This window comes from Papilio machaon, chromosome Z (assembly GCF_912999745.1).
Source record: "Papilio machaon chromosome Z, ilPapMach1.1, whole genome shotgun sequence".
NCBI lineage: Eukaryota > Metazoa > Arthropoda > Insecta > Lepidoptera > Papilionidae > Papilio > Papilio machaon.
Window position 1 is genome coordinate 6,433,983 of NC_060016.1, and position 20,094 is coordinate 6,454,076.

Consider the following 20,094-nt stretch of genomic DNA (forward strand, 5'->3'; position numbering starts at 1 on the left):
TAGTCATTGGCTTATGTAGGCTTCAATTCATTGAATTCTATTTTTGAAATAACCTAAGTTAAACAAATCATGGTAAAATAAATACTCATGCGACTTCTCATTATTTTACCAAGGCCGTAAACGACGTAAGCGAAAGCGATTATATTATAGGTACTTATGTCACGTATATCGTTTAAGATTTCTAAGTAACATTCTTTAAAAAAATATATTGCGAACTAATGAGATTTTCTAGAAATACATCTGTAGGGAATTTAGAAACCTCACGATAGGTCTTTTTACTGAGTCATATGTATAGTTTACAGTCGTATTTGATACTTTAAACTTTGTATCTTAGCTGGGTGTAGGTATACCTCTTGTTAATATGAAGTGCGCTTTAATGTTACCAATGTTTTCAATTCAGAATTAAATGTGCCAAGAATTAAAGAAACATAACTAAATACATAATTTTGTTCCTAACTCTACATAAAAATATTTTTTGTATCCATGCGAACGTATTTTTGGGACTGGTAAGCCTCCAATAATTAACTTATCTACTAATTTTTTTATTCAAATAAATTGCAATTTTTGTTACATAATTGGTTTATTGGGTATATTTTAAAAGGAATTACATCGTTTTTGTAAATATTATACATAATAATACACATGTATACAATAGTTAAAAAGTGTGAAAGGTCAAAAATACTACTCAATGTTATCACAACATATTTAACTGTATTTAGTATGAGTACATATGTATTTAGTATATATGTAGAAATCAACTTTCATAATATTGAAACCAATTAAATGTATAAAATAAAAGAAAACAGTTTTATTTCAATCACTCCAATCAATTTTAAAAGAAATAAACATTTTCCATTTTAACGAGCAGTCACAACTCAACAGATTTTCAATAAAAAGCATAATTATTTTTCCTTCATAACAAATCGAAAACGAGGTGATTTATTGATGTTAGAAGTTATTTATTTGTTATTCTTAGAATAAACCTACAGAAGTACACGAGTTTATGTATATAAAAAAGTTACCCAACATTTTTTCTATAGTCAAAGCAAGAAAAGAAACAAAAGTCAAGTAAGATCTTGAAATCAGCGTTAATATAAGGAGAAAAATAAAAATTGACCAGTTCCAATGATATTTATATTAAACTTGTGAATCGACATCATACTAGAAAAGATAGCCGTCAGATTGTCATTATTTCATACCGCATAGGTAGACCTCATTAAAATGTTCAGATGCCATTATAAATCTTGTGGAAATATGTTAACAAGATGACGTGATCCGCGATTTTCGGTAGCATTCGATACGGACCCGTCGATAAATCTTTTACGTATTCATACATGTATCTCCTTAATCCCGGAATCGGCTCATTTTTACTTCTATAGTTATTTTAATGAGGGACAAAACGCTCTGTTGAAAGACGTCCCGATCGACGATCTACATTCGAGATAAATAAACAAAATATAATTTCACACACAAAGAATGACATCTGAGTTACTCACGGAAAAACTCTTTCAGCTATATCGAATTATTTAATAATTGTGTTCTTAGACGTTAGCTAACCAATATTTTCTTTTTAATTAATTGACTTCTTTTACAAATAACATTTTTTTCGGTAATAAATGTAATAAACATAGTGAGCCACTCGTTTATCACCTTTTAAAATTCAAATTGTTGTATAAGTTGCGTACCAATTATTTTGGTAGTCGGTGGACTTGACTGAAGGCAAATTATACTTACATCTTCCGATATAAACACCTTTTTGAATTCAACGACAAATACTTAAAATTGTTATATGATATTTGTGTTCTCTAAAATCTAATAAATAATTCACATAATGTTTTATGAAGGTAAAAGAGCGATTTTTAATTGTTGCAGTAAAAAAGATCTGAAAAGATAAAAATACTTCTGTAAAAGAAACGTAACTAGCTCGTTATTGTTGCCCGTTAAGACAGCGACTTGCATCCTCTCTCAAAGGTCAAGTATTAGCAATTCAGCGATAAAATGCAGCCTGTCTTCTATGCATTTTGCTACACATAACTCTGTCTATTTTAGTTCATCCTTCTAAGTGTATTTCAATTTTTTTTGTAAGATTTTTTTATAAAATTACCTGTAACTACTAAGGTATCACAATGAAATATTGTATGAATAAATGATATTAAGTATATACCTATATATCTATATTTTTTTTGTTTTGAATAATTCATAGTATTATATATATTTTTTAGGCTACTTTAAGGAAGTAAGTTTAAGTCAGTTGACTAACCTCCAAACAGTGTTCAACCAACTTTTTGGTAAACATAACTCATTGATCAGGCAACTAAGCAATTTATTTAAGTCCCCACAGAGGGACTCGGAGTCTACCCTAAGTAAGGGGTAAAAGCACATAACGTGATTCGAACCCAGGACCTGCAGATTGCAAGTCAAGTGCTTAACACCTGAGCCACAGACGCTGAGAACTGATATAATATATCCTAATTATATTATTTGATCTCTTATCAATGTTTTTTCGATGTATAAGAAAAATTTCATTGATAATGCAAACATGGAGTGAAGTGTTTAACTATATTATTTATAGAAATCAATGAACCTACTTGTTGACATATTGATTGCTTAATTAATCATAAAGAAGAAAAAAAGCATACGCTAAATATGAAACGTCAAAACTTTTATTGTCATCCATCGCAACACGCTGCGTCCGGATGACGTAAAAGAAACTCTCACCGACAGATTTATTAACACAGAGCCGTGCACGGTTTCGTCGCACAGATTCATTATAAAATGTACAAAAGCATGCGTTCCAAGTCACCTGAGAAGAGTTGCTTGCAAAAACTTGCCGTCCGCCCAACATACAGAACCGAGACCGACTACAATCCGGAAGCGACGCCGCAGTATTTTCAGGTTACGTACACGGAGTCTTATAAATTATTTATTAAAGGCCCTTATTGGTAGAAGCGCGAGTTTGTGTTTTTGCTGGAAATACAATGGACGCCTGACGTCGAGCCGACCGATGAGGCACCGATGTAAATTGCCGCCTTAGCGGTTTTAATTGAATTTTTTTATGTGACATTTTACGTCTTTAATATATGTCAGAGTAATACTGGTAGAGTGAGTTATGAAATTATTTAAGCGACGGGGTTCACCGATTTCCTGTTTCGAAATACATATTTTACCAAACTATTTGCTTGTTAATATTATTTTGATACCACTGATACTGTTTTAACGACGAAGGAATGTTGTTTTTGTTCTTCAATAAATAGCAAATTAAGCACTGCTGAAGATAAAATTTTTGTATGACCACTACGAATAGGTGTCGGTGAACGTTCTAGAAGCGAAAAAGCTAGCTTGGCACAATCCTCAGTCAGCAAATTCCTACGTTATCATTGTTCTCAATAAGAAGAAACATCGCACCAGCATAAGAAAGAACATGACGGAGCCGTCCTATAGAGAAGTATGTGAATTTGTTAATAGAAAGATAAAATGATTTTATCTTATCATCTTATCCGGGTAATCAATGGTAACAAGAGATTTGGTAATAATACCGTTAAAATGTAGCCAATATTAATGTATTGTGAATAACATATGAATCAAATGAAAACATATGAATCAAATCATGAAATCGATATGAAATCGTCTGAGATGGCTGGATGATTGAACCATCTGTTCAATATTAGTTTTCAATTCACGCCTTTGAAATTTGATAATGACAGATTTAAAAATCCTTATTTATTGTATGTTTTCTTTTTCTCTAATTCTATTTTACATAAAATAACTTCTTTTGGGTGTGGAATAAATAAAAACACTAGTAATTGCAGTTACTGGTTCATTATCAGTTAGGGTAGTTATGAAGTGTAAAATCCTATTATGAACTAAGTTTAATCCAAGTTACAGTTTGGCACACTTTGATACTATAACATAAATACAATAGTACTCGGTGCTTGAGTTGGCACGTACATCAAAATATTCCCCTTGCTCCCGAGCGACGTGTCGAATCAAATGCCGTATACTACACTTGTATTTGAAATGCTTAGAGCTTCGTGTTTGAGATGTACACGAGCATTGAAGAAATACGCCAGATGTGTTTGTGGCTGGCCGTCATGGAGCCACGCTGTTGTGCACCGCCGAGACTTCTCGGCGAAGCGAATGTCGACCTGGGTTCCATCTGGTTGCAGACACGTGTGTTTTTTTAATTATTAAAAATAAAATTTCAATGATAAATACCAAAGTTTGGAAACATTCCTGCCACTACGGTTATGAAACTGCGTATTGCACTGAAAAACAGACGGCATCTCCATTTGCAAAGTTTTCCTCAAATCTGTTTAACGGTTTTAGAGATTAAGCGTGAATGAACGTTATGGTTTTTGATATTTTGAAATAGCTAGACGGAGTTTTATAATTTTTTTTCGGTTATAAAATTATTTACGTAATTATTATTTTCAATCAATGCAGATCATCAAGTATTTCATAAGTGGGCGCAGTTGTGCTCGCCGCGGGATCCCGCCGCTGGGCCAGTGGGCTTTTTGAAAGTTGATATCTCTATCATTTATAGAGGTGAACTACAACTACTACCAGTAATCGCATCTAATGTTGAAGATAGAGAAGAGTAAGTCCAATACGTTACCACCCTTGAAATAAGTTTAACAATTTGTCACTTAACCTTTTGTAATCGTATTTGCTGGTGAGATCGAGCAAAACAAAAAAATGTCAACGTGCAAGCAAATTTATAGGCCGAAAATTATTTAATTCAACTTCCAACCTAGAGAGAACAATGCGGTGTGGTATTTTATAAAAAAAAATCGTGATTTCCAGAAGTCTCCTTCTGCCCATTGGGTCCGAACAACAACGGGCCAATTTTCTCATAACCATATATAGCGCTTTCGGCTTACCAAATGGAACTCATTGCCATGGCGACAAGCGATATGGGAAACCGCCGTCAACATTCGTCAAAGTTGCCTTTTGTGGACTTGTGGTATTTATGTCCATTATTTCATTCATACACTAGAATATATTTTTTTTAACGAATATCACTTTCTGCAGTCGTATATTAAAAAAAAAACTCTTAGTGGGTGCTTAAATCACAAATAAAATAAATAATTAAAACCATATCACACGAATATAGGATATTTTAATTATAATACTTTTATTCACAACATAATACCAGGCGAAGACAGCCATTCAGCAGAGAAGCACTCAACCGATGTACTGTGAACAAATATCAATGGTCGAGTTGTTTCCTAACATGAATCAACTTATACGCTTCGAAGTGTGCGCAGCGGACGGCTGTTTTAATAAAGTACTTGCAAGCACTTATTTGAAGCTCGGCCAAATATCTCATGACGGTGAAAACGGTTAGAATTTGTTATACACCAATCATTTGGTTACCTTTTATTTTAAACTAGCTTTTACCCGCGACTCCGTCCTCGCGGAATAAAAATTAGAAAACGGGGTAAAAACTATCCTATGTCCGTTACCTGGTTCTAAGCTACCTGCCCACCAATTTTCAGTCAAATCGATTCAGCCGTTCTTGTGTTATAAATGGTGTAACTAACACGACTTTCTTTTATATATATAAGATATGCAAAAGTTTCATCATAAACTATAATATATAAATTTCACTTTTAATTCACCATCTTCTTATAACAAGTCAAAACCATACATACTAGGATATAAATTGAATTCTTAGATAAACGAATTTTTAGGGAATTAGTTAAAAAATACGTATTCCATAGGTTTCCTTCCAACATTTGGTCCATCTCTTCTGCATATGTACGGAAGCGCTTGCTCTAATACTGTGGGCGTTACTTCTGAAGACGGGCCATTCCATCGCGGCGCTTTACTTGTATCTCTCAAGACTATTGTACCGTACTATAAGCAGCATCTTAGAGCCACGAGCGTTGAGCCTGTTGGACATATACGACCGGTATTATTTTATTTGTATTTACTGAATCGAAGTAATTTTCTTTTAAAGAATCAAACGTAAGCACTGCAGCATTAGGTACATGGTATTTTATGATTATGGTACTTGAAGACATTCTTTGTTTTTTTGATTTTATTTGCTGAAATTAAAACAAGCTCGTAACTTTAAGTTTCAAATTTTTACTAAAAAATAATGTAACAAAAATCTGTAATAATCACCTAATAGTTAGGAAACTCTGGTCTTTCCAAAAAATAATAAGACTAATAACTCCTCCGATATTTATAAAAAAATATATATACATCCCATAGGATAACCATTGGATATCCGGAGATTATTGTGTCTTTTGCCCACTTCTGGAGATATCTATGGTCGATAATGACTTGGTACCAAAGACTTGTGGCGTTGCAATATCTATGGGTGAAGTTTACTGCGAACAAAGAGCTGATGAAGGTAATTCAATATTTTTTAACATACAACAATATGCGGTTTATATTTCATTCATAGCCTAGAGATACGAATGTCTGAACTAACAAACATGCTATTGTTTTCGAGTCTGGGAGTTATTATTCATTCAATTTAATTTCAAACTGCTAGCGTTCATGCTATAACAAAGTTAATTAAAAAAATTTATGATTATCTTTTATAATTTACTCAGATATTTATACAAAATAAAAATAAAACCGTAAAGAAAATTAGTTTTTCATTATTATTAATTCTACTATATTTTTCTGGTAATTACAAAATAACCACGTATATTTCGATTATAATTAAAAACAAAAACACGCTGTTGGAAGTTGTTGGAATTTGACATGACAACTTTTATGATCATGACTTGCAAAAGCTCTGAAGCTTTTAAGTTAATTAAACATACAATATTTATATCAATCATATGTACATTAGTAAATTATGACGATTTGTACATCTTGTATTTATAGAGATGTTGTAATATTAAATTTAAAAAAACTTCGATAATAGAGTTGACGTCAAAGCTGTATATTTTTTTTCAGAATTTTTAACACTGACGGAGGAAATAAGTATGTATTCTCAATTTAAAATTTGTGTTTAAATATTAATAAAGAGCAAAATTTATAAATTGTGTTATAAAATGTGTGTGTGTTAACATAGGACACAGAAAGCTCTATTATACTGGATATCTCGATGTGACAAAGAGTTCAACAGTGTACGGCCACGTGGAGTTTCCAAACGCCTTCCCTGTATTACAACTGGCGACGAGACTCCCGGACTTCAGATTTAGAATGTTTAGAAACAACATGATTAATTGTATTGTTCAGCATATTGTGAGTAACCATCAAATAATGCATTATCAAGAATCCTTCTGTAAATCTATGACCCTTTGAGGCAGTAAATGTCGTGATACTTTTCTACAGTTGGATATTTAGTTTTTTCTACGACTACCACTCCATAAGTTAGATCCGTTTATTTAAACGCTGTGTAATACAAATGAAAATTTTGAACTTTCAACAAAATAATAAGTAAGATCATCATGTGTTGAGCGACAAAAGCTGACTCAAGCATTTAACTCCCTTGGGAAATTAATTATTGGTAGCCACATTCCCCCACCGCCAACCTTATTTCAGCTTCCGAATTTACAAATATTTATGTTTTATATGTTTGAACAGTAAATAATTGCTCTTGTAAAATACATATCATTACAAAATGGTAAATGCAAACATTATATGAAAATTATTTTGTTTAATTAGCAGCTCTATTTAATGAATAATCTTTGATGATATAACATTAAATGTATACATTTAACTCATTTATTTTATGCAATCTGATTTTCATTAGAAATGTTTGATCACGAATTTATTCCTACTCAGAAACTTATAGACAATAGCGATAATAATAGCGATTTAGATAATGGAATAAATCATTGCCTACCTGGTTGTTTAACTGCAGTAGTAAATATTTAGATGCAGTATGTTTCGCGACCTAATGCAAGAATTCTTAACAGGAATCAACAACGAGAGATATAGAAGAACGTCTCGAGAGTTGTGATTACACCAGTCCAATGGATCTGTTAGATCAACTGAGCAAAGTAATAGACGATACAGCGACTGGTATCGTCAAATTCTTGGAGTTTATCGAATATCCATCTTTCTCAAAAAACTTCTCTGAAAGCGCCTTGCGTCATTGCGGAACCGAACTTGATATGAAACAAAACGATCTGCAAAAAGAGGAAATGGTAAGAGAAAATTTATTTATTATACCACTTTTAATCTCACTAGCAATTGAATCTAAATGAAGTAAAGTTATATAAAATAACTAGAATTGAACGATGATAAAAGTCTAAGGTAAGGTATTTGTTAGTTAAAATGATATAAATATAATATAGTTGTTGCTGAGAGGTAGCTTGTTATTTATAATATTAATAAATAGAGTTACGCTTCTCTTAAAGGAGAAACGCTCACCGTTGTCCTAATCAAGCGAATCTTCGAAGCGAAATTATTAATAACATCATTCCTCTTCACTTCACATTGCTACTGTCGTTATCTCATTTCCTCATCGAGTATTGATTTACACGACGAGATTCCAGATATTCTCCCTTGTGCTATCACTAAGATTATTCAGCAAATATTAGATGATATAATATTCTATAAAGTGCAGATGTTCTACTAAAGTATAAATTTGTTCTTTAAGATTAAAATTCACAAAAATTTAATGAAAAGGAAAGATAGTGCATCCGAAATAACTTTACATTCGATGGACAAATTACCTAAGGATAGTTTTATTGGAACGAAAAAACTCGTTAAAATATTATTAACGGAGACGAAATCGTTAGGGCAAAGTATGAAAAATCTCATGTCCAAGGTAAGTTTAAAATATGGAGATATTTAATATGTCCATATTATTTGTTTTCCAACTCTCTTGTGATAAAAATTATATTTCTCATTTGAAAGACTACTGAAGGATGGCCAGATCTTGTCATTTGGTTATTGAACGGTGGGAACAGGGTAGGTTTTGCCAAAATACCTCCAGCAGACATTATCTACTCGCCGATATCAGAGCAAAGTGGGAAGAATTGCGGTAAAATACAAACGATTTATTTAAAGGTACATAAATAAATAATAATTTTACAAAACACACATGATACTTATTGGTCTATGAAACATGCAATGTTATTTCAAGTAATTATTTAAATTCATTGTATGCAAGTGGGCAGACACAGGCTAATAGAATTTGTTTCGCTATATTTTGATATTTTTTTTGTTTCATTACTAGTTTCCCAATAACATTTAATTTGATTAATCAGTTTTATGTATTTGTATCTCGTTTTAGCCTTTAAAGTGTCCAAGACATATAAATACATTGCCAAGCAGTTGCTACTGTATCGCGGCTAAGTTGGAGTTGATTACGTGGATGGGTACATTTCGGGACAAGTCGGCGTTTGATAACTTCATGCCTCAAGGTTACAAAGTCAGAGTTAAGGATCACGATATGTGTGTTCGAGCGTCCACTATGGTAAGCTCCTTACTAATGTTATAAATGCGAAAATTTGGGTTTATGGGTGTTTGTTAGAAGGTATTTCCGAAACAGCTCGACGGATCTCACTGAAATTTGGGATAAATCTAAAACATATTCTAGAAGAACACAAGGATAATAATTTTTTTTTTAATTCCGCGCAAACATAGTCGCGGGCGACAGCTTGTTAAGATATAAGACTTACTACGGTGGTTTAGATAATACGAGACTTGAGAAAGAGTCATCATAAATTGACTGTCTCATATTCAATATCTAATTATATTTTGGCACGTACATAGAATACATTCTGTAAAAAAATTAGGTGTAGTAAAATGCGAGAGATGTTAGGGAAGGCACACATGGACTGCTTTCAGAAGTCGGTTCCGACAGTTTTTAACCGGTCGACGTATGCCAACTGCGTTCTTAGGGCCACTGAAAACTGCGGTTCGTTTAATGGTGAACGTCGACATAAAGTTTTCAATACCGACTACTTTTTTTTTATAAGAGAAGGGGGCAAACGAGCGGCGCGAACAGCGAAGTGAAGCAATCCGTGTCCAGTGGCCCTTATTCAAATAGGTAATTGTATTCAATACCGTGTTGCTCATAGAGAGTCTCAGATATTTCAATATTTTTTTTATTTCAGATGGTTGAGTGTCGCGCCTTTGTGTACCGAGCTAAAATAAGTGAAGCTAACGAAAGTACCCCGATACACCCCTTTCTTAGAATCAACTTTATGAATTCTGTTAAGGAAACTCAAGTAGGTTTATGTAATTTTATTCACAGTTCATTGTTATTGATGTATTTTACTTTAAGGATTTATTTTGTTTTTAAAATACATTTCTATTTTTTAAAGTAACTTTATTGAATACTTGGATGATTAAAAACTCACATAAGTATTTACATGCTTATTTGTGCTTTAATCTGTCAGTCGACTGCACTGACATATATTGTCATCCCTGTCATTTTCATTGACAAAATAGAGACAACAATATGGAAAAGTGTCACGGCTGTAGAATTTCACTGTGAGACTTACATACGGTATTCTACGACAGCGAGACATATGTATAATGTCGTATATGTAAAACTTTAGTTACACGTCTATTTACTTTTTTTAAATTCTAACTATAAGAACACTAAAGTCTAAGGTCTAAAGTCTAAATAACTTTAAGGTTCGAGAGAAAACCACGACACCGGTATGGAATCAAGTGCTCAGGATACACAGGATCCAGTTTGCAAATTCGCACAGACTTAATATCAGTCCACCAACTGTTCTGGTAGAAGTGAACAATTGCGATATCGAGGTATTAATAATATTGCGTTCTCTATTTTAAAGATTTCTGTATTATTTAATAACGTAGGAATATTTTTTTTAATTATAACTTAAGCTTGTTATTATTTAAACTGTATGTTTAAACTGTAAAAGTGATATACGACAAATATTAGTTACTACATTTTATCGTTGCTTTCTGAGACCAAAATCTCTATATAAAACAAATTACTATATGTGTTTTAGATTTATATGAATTCTCGAAAACCTAAGATTAATGATCTAATTAACCTCTATAATAGTGAAATAAGCATACAGTATTTGAGAATAATATCTTAACAATGATAATGAGAATAGGCTTAAGTCCGTTTGTTGTTTTTAGCCATAAAAAATAACGAGAGGATTAAGATAATCCCAAACAATGTCGCAGCACTTACACCATCTAGGATTCTAGGACCACACTTTTATAATAACATATTGATATACTTAACTGCATCTCTCTTTAAAAAAGAAACATGTTTTAATACAAGTACAACGACATTGAACACTCACATGATAGAACTAAACATAGACTTTATATCTATCTTCCAGAGAGAATTGTTCCAATTTGTCAATCTATCTTCCTTGACTGTCATCTTAAAGATTTTACTTTAAAAATATACAACAAGTCTAGGTGCACGACTGTATATATTCGAAGACTAGGAACGACGTAGCTCCTAATTGGCAGAGTTTATATAATCCGGATTAATATAACATTTGTAAATTAGTTACTCGAATATTTAGACGAAGATCGTAATTTGCGATGCGTTTAAAAGCTCTTTGGAGAATAAATATCCCAACTACGCTGGTTGAGAAAAAGATACTCTTTTTAATAACATCGTCTCCTATCGACCTTTTTTAAATTTTCTCTTCGTCTTTTAAATTCTTTTGTCAAAGAAAAAGTCTTTGTGTCGATACAAATTGCGTAAGTTAAAATAGAACTGTTCAATATTTGAATATTCAGTTCTGTAACAATGTTCTAAAACAACTTTGAATTCGAAAATAAAATTTTACGTTGCAAAAAATTCTGACGATTGTTATAGCGATGTTAGTAGTTAGGAGGGTCGTTATGCCGAATTCATATTTTTGCTAACAAATTTTTAATTGTTTCTTCACACGATATATTTTTCAAAAAATATCCAGTCGCCAGAATAACGATTGTTCGTGTTGGTTCGTTACTGGTATCGTTACGAGTTTTTAACATTGTTAAAACTACGCAACGGTCGCCACGATATTGTCTCGATTTTTTTGTTGTTAAGCCGTCCAAAGTTTTCCCTGAACCCGTCATGTTCTCTTCGTTATCTTTCCTGAGGAAGGCCCTACAATAGCTAACGAACGGACAAGTACTCATCGTGTTATTCTCTATACCTATACATAAACACCATTTGGTGCTGAATTATAATTAAAACGATTATTATAACATTTTTGTTACAATTAGTAAATAAATAAAAATGTAGTGAACTACAGTGGTAGAAGCCAGCAACAACATCAGCTGCACGAATTGGTCGGCTTGCTCTGTGAAATACTACGACCACACATAAAACAGGCGTGAAGTTGAAGTAATTCCGCGTTGAGTCTGATGAGTGTGGTGCCGGAGGCCTAATTTTAGTCCTATTTCCCTTCCCACCCCTTTTCTTATAAGGAAAGGTTGGGAAGGGGAGATGATCTGATGGAGGAGGAGATGCATAGGAAGGTTAAATATTCTGTTTTCGTATATCTCCTTCTTCGTCGATTGAGGGTAGGCAACGCATCTGCAATTGCGAATGTCTATGGGCAGCGGTCGCAACGTCATTTTTGTGAATTCATGTGGCCGCTTGCTCGTTCGTCACCTTGTAATATAAAAAAAATGTAAATAAGATATCCTCAAAACAAATTCTACACAATATCTATAAAATTATAAACCGTCTACACAAAATATGGATAATCTCCTTGATATATAAATATTAAATATTTGAATGGTAAATACAGGACAAAAATGAATTGATCGGACGATTCGAATTGACGCCTGTAGTTGACGATCGAACGGACTATGAATACGCTCCGAAACTGAGATGGTATAACATAGCAATTGGTGCAGAAGTCACTGGACAAGTTTTGATGTCAGTACAAGTGCTGCAGGTAACGGCATTTATTATAGGAATAAAATTAAAATTAGAAACTACTGCAAGCATTAAGTATATGACTTTAACGCCATCTATTTTTGACTAGGGCAAACTCAAAGAAAACAAACAAACATTTGAGTCACTAGGTTTAGTTCCTAACTATAGGTGGCGTTAATACTACTTATACCAATTGTTTGAAAATATATTTGAAACATACATTTTATAAAATATATTTTAAATAAAGTTGCTATATTTCAGGTTCCAGAAAAATTATTAAAGTCAACAACATACAGCCCCATTGAAGAAACTTTCTTTGCATCTGGAATTCGGGACTTCGATAACGTCGACGCGATTGAACCTTTGCCGAACACACTTATTCCTAAATATAGCACTTACAAGTACAGTGAAATTCCAACATTATTTTTTCACTAGAGCGTTTAGACGTGCTATTTTAGCTACGCGGGTTCTACTAATTGCTCAATTCTACTACTTATTTCCAGGGTTGACATTTACTGGTGGGGTCTGAGAGACGTGACGGTTACAAGAAAACCCTGCGTTGTCCTTGAAATTGAGGATCTAACACTTAAATCTGACATAATATTAGATAAGAGGAATAGTTGCAATTTTCCTAATGGTAGATGCTCACATACCTTCGAGGCACCACTTGACGATACTCATTATCCACCTCTGAGCATCCGATTGTACGACAGTAGTACCTTTGGTAGAACGCTGTTCTTCGGAACATATGTTGTTAGGAATCCACTGAAGTATTATGTGAACTGGTTACCCCAAGATGAAAGAGAGGCGTCGTTGCGAAGGGCATCTATAATGTCTTCAAGTTTCACTGAAGGTATTTATGGTTTTTGCGCTGAAATTGTAACTTCATTACTATTTTTTGCACTAAAATGCCAATAACTTTAAAATAATGTTTTAAAACACTGCATGAAAATTCCTGTTGCATTAAAGTATTTGGTTTCAGTCAGGCAATCTTTGTACATTAGAAAAAGCGGTCCGACGATAAAAGAAAGCATCGAAACCTTTAGCAACATTGCGATTCCTGTTAAGGCGCACGTCAAACCAAGGAAATGGGGTAGATTATTTAGTAGAAGAGAGCCGGACGAAGAAGAATATACGCTTTTGCCGATGTTTACGAGTAAAGAGAAGAACACTGTAAAAGAAGTACCCTCCACTGAACACAAGGACTGGTGGATGAGATACTTGTACTCTCAGCAGGTCATGCAACTATATATCATTATAGTCTTAATCGTCAGCCTAAGCTGAATGTAGGATTCCTGTATTGATTGCCAAGCGGAAGCAGATTGTCAAGTCAAGCATTGGGCATACCATACATAGATTTGTTCCACTTTGATCACCTAAGTGTTATTATTTAAGTGATCAAGTATAATACACCTTTACGAGTTCCTTACAACTCTTAGTAATTGATACTAATTATAACAGTTTATTTTTAGGAAGGTATCGGTGAAGATAAAGTCAACGCGGGAGATAAAATCACTGTACGTATTTACTAGTTCTTAGTATCACGTAAATAGATAGAACAATTTACTTATGTTATTAATAAACTCATTGTTTTCATTGTATGCATTACTATTCAAATAAACCGAAAGTGTCAAGAGAGAGAGAAAACAATATTACATATTGTTTTAGTTTAACTTTTAGTTATTAGTATATAGAAGATTATTAGTGTAACAATTTAATTTTCGAATAAATGGTTTGTTCACCAACATAATATGATATGGCTGTTATTACACCATTCGCGATTATTGTTCTGAGACTCTGATTATATGTATTTTCGGTCATGAAGATATACGATTCGGAGCTAGAGTTGCAGTCTGGATTTTCTAAATTTAAAGACTGGTGTTCAACACTCAAACTATACAATGGAAACAAAACTGGGATCCCAGAGAAGGACGAACAACTACACTGTGGTTATCTTAAAGCCGGTATTGCAATATACAAATGGCCACCACCGTCATCTACAGTAGCCGTTAGTCCGTATGGTGTGGAGTTGAATAAAGGGTGAGTAAATGTTAAACAACAAGTATCTCGGTACGACGTCTTTCTCTTTGACAAATCTTACAAGGCTTTAGAATTAATGAATCACTTTACAAATCTTGAAACAACATTCGTACGAGTTATAGGGGATTAATACTTCTGAGGTTTATGCATGCAGGCGAGCAGATTATTTATTTCTGTTTACCCTAATTCACAGCTTAGGATTATTCTTAATATCGATTTCTCTGTAGGATTCATGATTGTTCATGGTAAATATATACGTTCCGCTTCATTTAAAAATTATCGAAAAGAGACGTTGTGTCAATTTTGGAGTAATTTTAATTTTAATAAAGGATACTCTGTTTCAGGTATTTTAATGATCATCCAAATAATGAACCAGCAACATTTTTAGTACGAGTTTATTTGGTGAAAGCGTTTAACTTAATATCAAAGGATTTCACGGGTAAAACAAACCCTTATATTGTACTGACTAATGGTAACAAGCATCTGGGAGATCGGAATGATCATATACCTAGAACATTAAATCCTATTTTCGGAAAGTGTGTATCTCCTAAATTGTTTTAAACTAACTTAATATCTACCTACACTAAGTCGATGCAAACTGTAAACAGTAATGATAAAAATTTTAGTAGTAACATTTACTTCTTTTCTAGACTCTTTAAGAAAAGAGGTAAATGTTACTACTAAAATAGCTTCAGTTAGAATACAGTAGAATGTTTACAAGCCACTTAAGCAATTCAGATATTTCCTGATACAAGAAATTATTTCTTAAATTTTTTTCAGAATGATTGAATTTAGTTGCACCCTTCCCGAAGACTATCTTTTAACTGTAGCTCTCTATGATTACGATGAAAACCAATCTGACGAAATGATTGGTTCAACACAAATCGATCTGGAAGATCGGGTCTTTTCAAAACATAGAGCTCGCGTTGGTCTATCATTGGAGTATAATGTGTAAGTTACATTTTAGAGATGACTCGAAATGTTCTAAGAGGCGTACTTATTTTAGAGGTTACTAAGCAAGTCTCCTAGCGTAGATTTAGTTTCAACATATCAGTATTATAAATCAACACCGAGGGCGTAACCTTACTTCGACTGAATGTAGCAGAAAAGAATAAAAATGAAGTGTTAAATTTATTTCAAATTTCCATCGATAACGAAATATTAGGTGAATCAAGAAATGATCATCGTCTCTATAAAAATACAAATGTAATAATTCTAACTCTAGAATGGGTCCAAATAAGTGGCGCGACTGCATCAAACCTTCAGCTATTTTGGAAGATTTGTGCCAAAGAAACTATATTCCATCACCAGTCTATCCTGATGCAACCACAGTCCTCGTGAACGGCGTTGAGTATAAAGAGAGCGAAAAAGGTACATATATATCGCTGTTGTCAGTCTTATAAATATTCCTATGCTATTCATTTTGATAATTTTTGCATGTAATCCACACTCTGATGTCTTGAATTTATTAAATTTTGACTCCAATGTTAGATTTCGAGAGAACATGACGGATGGCTTCATTATTTAATTGAAAACATTGTCAAAAATTAATTATACGAGTTTAATTGCTACAGAAAAGGTTTATGCATCACCAGTGGAACGCAAAGAGAACATCTGTCTAACACTGCTGCACAACTGGCATACTTTGCCCATTTGCGGATATCAATTGGTCCCGGAACATGTTGAGACCAGAACTCTATACAATACTTCGAAGCCAGGACTCGAAATGGTATTGGTTTAACTCAATAACTGCTTATAAAATGTACTTGAACCTAATCATACGAGTAATTGAAACTTATGTCTTTTAAACGTAGTCCGCCATGGGCTGCTAATCTTATTCTTAAAGATTTAACAATAATAAATTTTTTTATATAATAATTTTATTAGCTACTGTCGAAATATATAATTTTAGGGTAAACTTCAAATGTGGATTGACATCTTTCCCTTGGATTCAAATGTGTGTGTTCCAAGTCCAATAGATATAACACCGAGAAAAATTGAGGACTTTGAATTGAGAGCTGTTATTTTGAATGTTAATGACTTAAAGTTTTATGATAATGAAAAGAAAAGATCGACCGATATATACGTGAGAGCGTGAGTAAAAAGTTCCTTGTCAGATCTTCTCAGATTTTATAAATAAATAATACTACAAAATTATAAACTCTGCTCCTGTACTTGAGCGACTATGAACGTGTCATAGCACTTTGTAATTAGTTCCTACCGCCAAAACATCTCTACCAAAAATATTGTTATCTATCTATCTTTTTCTTTAATTTAAATCTTTATTTTGTAGTTGGATAGGATCAGTGGAACAAGTTCAACACACAGACGTACACTCTTATTATCAGAGTGGTGTGTGCAATTTCAATTGGCGTATGATATTCAACTTTCAATACCAACACGCCGAAGGAAAGGTATAGTTTAGGATTTTATAAATTCACTTTTTTAATATACCACTTATGCCTGTCACCTAAAGGCGAAAGTAGACATGATGGATTGCCGTGCCGCGATCCTGGCATACATATTTCCCTACTTCTACAAACGAGCAAACGTTCACCTGGATTTGCCGAAATAGCGAGGCGACCGTTGCCCATAAACATCCGCAAATGCAGATGCGTTGCCTACCTTTAATCAAAGAAGAAGGGACGCACAGAAAGAAGATATTTCCCCTTCCTATGCGTCCCCATTCTCGATGGTTATCGATATCACATTTCTTTAGGTTGTTCCAAATGACTTCTTTATTATTCATGGTAAATTAACAATAACTGTAAATTTTCAGTTAGTTATAAAGGAAAAGGGACCGTTCAATGAGGTTGAAGAGCGTATACCACCCGTGTTGATTGTGCACGTATTGGACGGTGAAATTACGACATCTGATGATTTTTTGGGAAATGAATTGGGTAAGTTATGTTCCGTCAATTAATTAAATGAGCTTCTCACTTTATATCGAATCTGCAATCTGTCACCATAAGAATGTCACTATAATAAGGAAGTGATATGTCTCTATTAACGATTTTTGACAGAATTGAGTTGTGATCGTCAAGTAACATATCACCAAAATGAGTAGCACAAAAACATCCTCGGCTGTACTTATTAATAAATATTTGTAAAGTTTAAAAAAAATCTGTAATAGCGATATTAAACATTTGTCCTTAAGTATAGCAATGTAAAGCGATATGAGCAGTTTATTTTTTTAATGACATCTGTATATTTAGGTTCCCTCCATTTGAATTTGAATTGCATGCCACGGGGAGTAAATCTTGCACAACTGTGCACATTGGATACCATGGACAAAGGAAAGAAGATAAGCCTCTTTTCTGTGCGCACATTACGTGCGTGGTGGCCTTTGAAACTAATTGATAGAAATACTGGAAATGATAAACCTGCTGTAAATAAGAGTACCCTTTTTTCTTTATTTTTTTTTCACTATTTAACTGTTATCCAACTGACAAGAAGATTTTATATTCTGAGTATATATATGTATGTGGGCATGTACCTTCGTACGAGGACTGCCTTCACCTTCCGTACAAGTTTTTTTTTCAATTGATTAGTATTTCTCAGAGTGTTATACCTATAATATACCGGAAAAATTCAGTCAGGCTTCTTTTTTATAATAAATACTATTTTATAGGGGTCCATTGAACTGGAGTTGACACTTTTGCCCAAGGAAACTGCAATACTCATGCCTCTTGGAATTGGAAGGTCTTGCTCATTTGTCCCCACAGTGTAAGACTTAATTACTCAGCAGCTTTAGTTTATAGATTTTAATATTAGATAGACCAGACATGAAAAAATAATTAATCAAGGATTAAATATATCTAATTACCTGTTTCTTTACAATTCGAAAATATTTAATAGCCGAAAATAATATTTTGCTACAAGTCTAAAATTCTTAAATGTTTCTAGTTAAACATTTTTCTTACATAATTTGCTGTCAGCCATGTATAGAATTTGACTTCCCTAATGTTTAGAAGTTTGTTTGAAATAATAAGATAATATCTTGGTGACTGCTAATTTTACAGTATTTCTTAACAGATGCGCAGCGAAAAAGACAAGGTTCTCACTGATTTGTAAAAATCAAAGCCCTAAGAAAAAACGTACCAACTGCCGTTGGATTCTTATGTTATTAATATTCGTCGGACTAATTTCAGTTATATCACTATGTTTAATTAATTTACCCGAAATCATTTACGATATGTTTGACAATTGATAAAGTTTGTAAAAATAGAGGTATACCATTAGAAAAGATTTGTTCACTGATTCTGATCACTGAAGAAATTCGATACAAATATAATTTCTATATTTTTTAATTTTTAAGAAAAGTAAACACTTCAATGCCAACGAAGCATTTTCTTCACTTCGTAAATGATTCTTTCTATATGTTTGAAACGGAGATTTCAGTCTCAGCAACCCACGATTTATATTTCTAACACAACTGTACGTGATATGGCTTAAATATATTAATGTTAACGTGGGTTTTTACTGCTTTAACACTTGTACAAACCATGTTGCCAAAGCTCACATTCTTTAAAAAAAATGAGACTATTTTTGTACAGGTTTTTCTGCAGTCTAAATTCACGGTTGTTATAAATATGAAACTGTATTCTTTATAACTGTTGTTGCGTATGTTACTGTTTGGTATCGTTTAACATTGATAAAGCACTAATTATCACATTCACATCACTGTTTTATTTTGAACATTTACATGAAATTAATTCGATAATAAAAAATATAGGCGATTAAATAGGTTTTTACTTCATAATAAAAATACATTTTATAAATATTTATAATTTGTTAGTCATATTGAGATAGATATTTTATAATTTTTAGCATTTACTATAATTTTAAATAAAATTATATTAAATATAGTTGGTTTATTTTTATCCCCAACACTTTTGAAATAAGAAAGAAAATTACCCTTATATTATTCAGCTTATCGGTTGTCTCGAATAAGAATTTCCATCTATAACTTTGTTTTAAATTTCGCATGTCTCACTGTGGGTTTACACTGCTGAATCACTACAAAAAGATATTATTATATAGTAAAAAGCAGCAATGGGTTTAACCAATTTTATGTGAACATTGGCAAATATCCAAGTGGCCATTTCTAAATAAATTTCTAGTAACAAAGTGCGCCCCCTATGCTATTAATGTTGTACTACGATCAAAAGGTATAGATATCTTGATATTACGTAGATGGCAGTAAATGGAGTTCATTACATTTTTTTATTGTAAATGAACATTACTCGTATAAA

The 20,094-nt window shown here is 32.9% G+C and overlaps 1 protein-coding gene across 1 annotated transcript; it reads left to right on the forward strand.

The window, feature by feature from the left end:
• The first annotated feature begins 2,775 nt into the window (after window positions 1–2,775).
• LOC106716998 (fer-1-like protein 6) lies at window positions 2,776–18,602 on the forward strand. The gene is made up of 31 exons (XM_045686132.1): window positions 2,776–2,895; window positions 3,305–3,445; window positions 4,026–4,170; window positions 4,444–4,597; window positions 4,804–4,963; window positions 5,156–5,342; window positions 5,724–5,914; window positions 6,220–6,361; window positions 6,919–6,945; window positions 7,037–7,209; window positions 7,887–8,117; window positions 8,573–8,743; window positions 8,833–8,985; window positions 9,212–9,394; window positions 10,038–10,151; window positions 10,564–10,695; window positions 12,669–12,818; window positions 13,061–13,200; window positions 13,303–13,652; window positions 13,782–14,035; window positions 14,272–14,316; window positions 14,625–14,839; window positions 15,184–15,375; window positions 15,620–15,790; window positions 16,065–16,201; window positions 16,414–16,568; window positions 16,752–16,933; window positions 17,133–17,253; window positions 17,619–17,739; window positions 18,055–18,227; window positions 18,471–18,602. Exons 1-31 carry the CDS (start codon window positions 2,776–2,778, stop codon window positions 18,567–18,569), a joined length of 4,929 nt encoding a protein of 1,642 aa, XP_045542088.1. The 3' UTR covers window positions 18,570–18,602.
• Window positions 18,603–20,094: the final 1,492 nt, after the last annotated feature.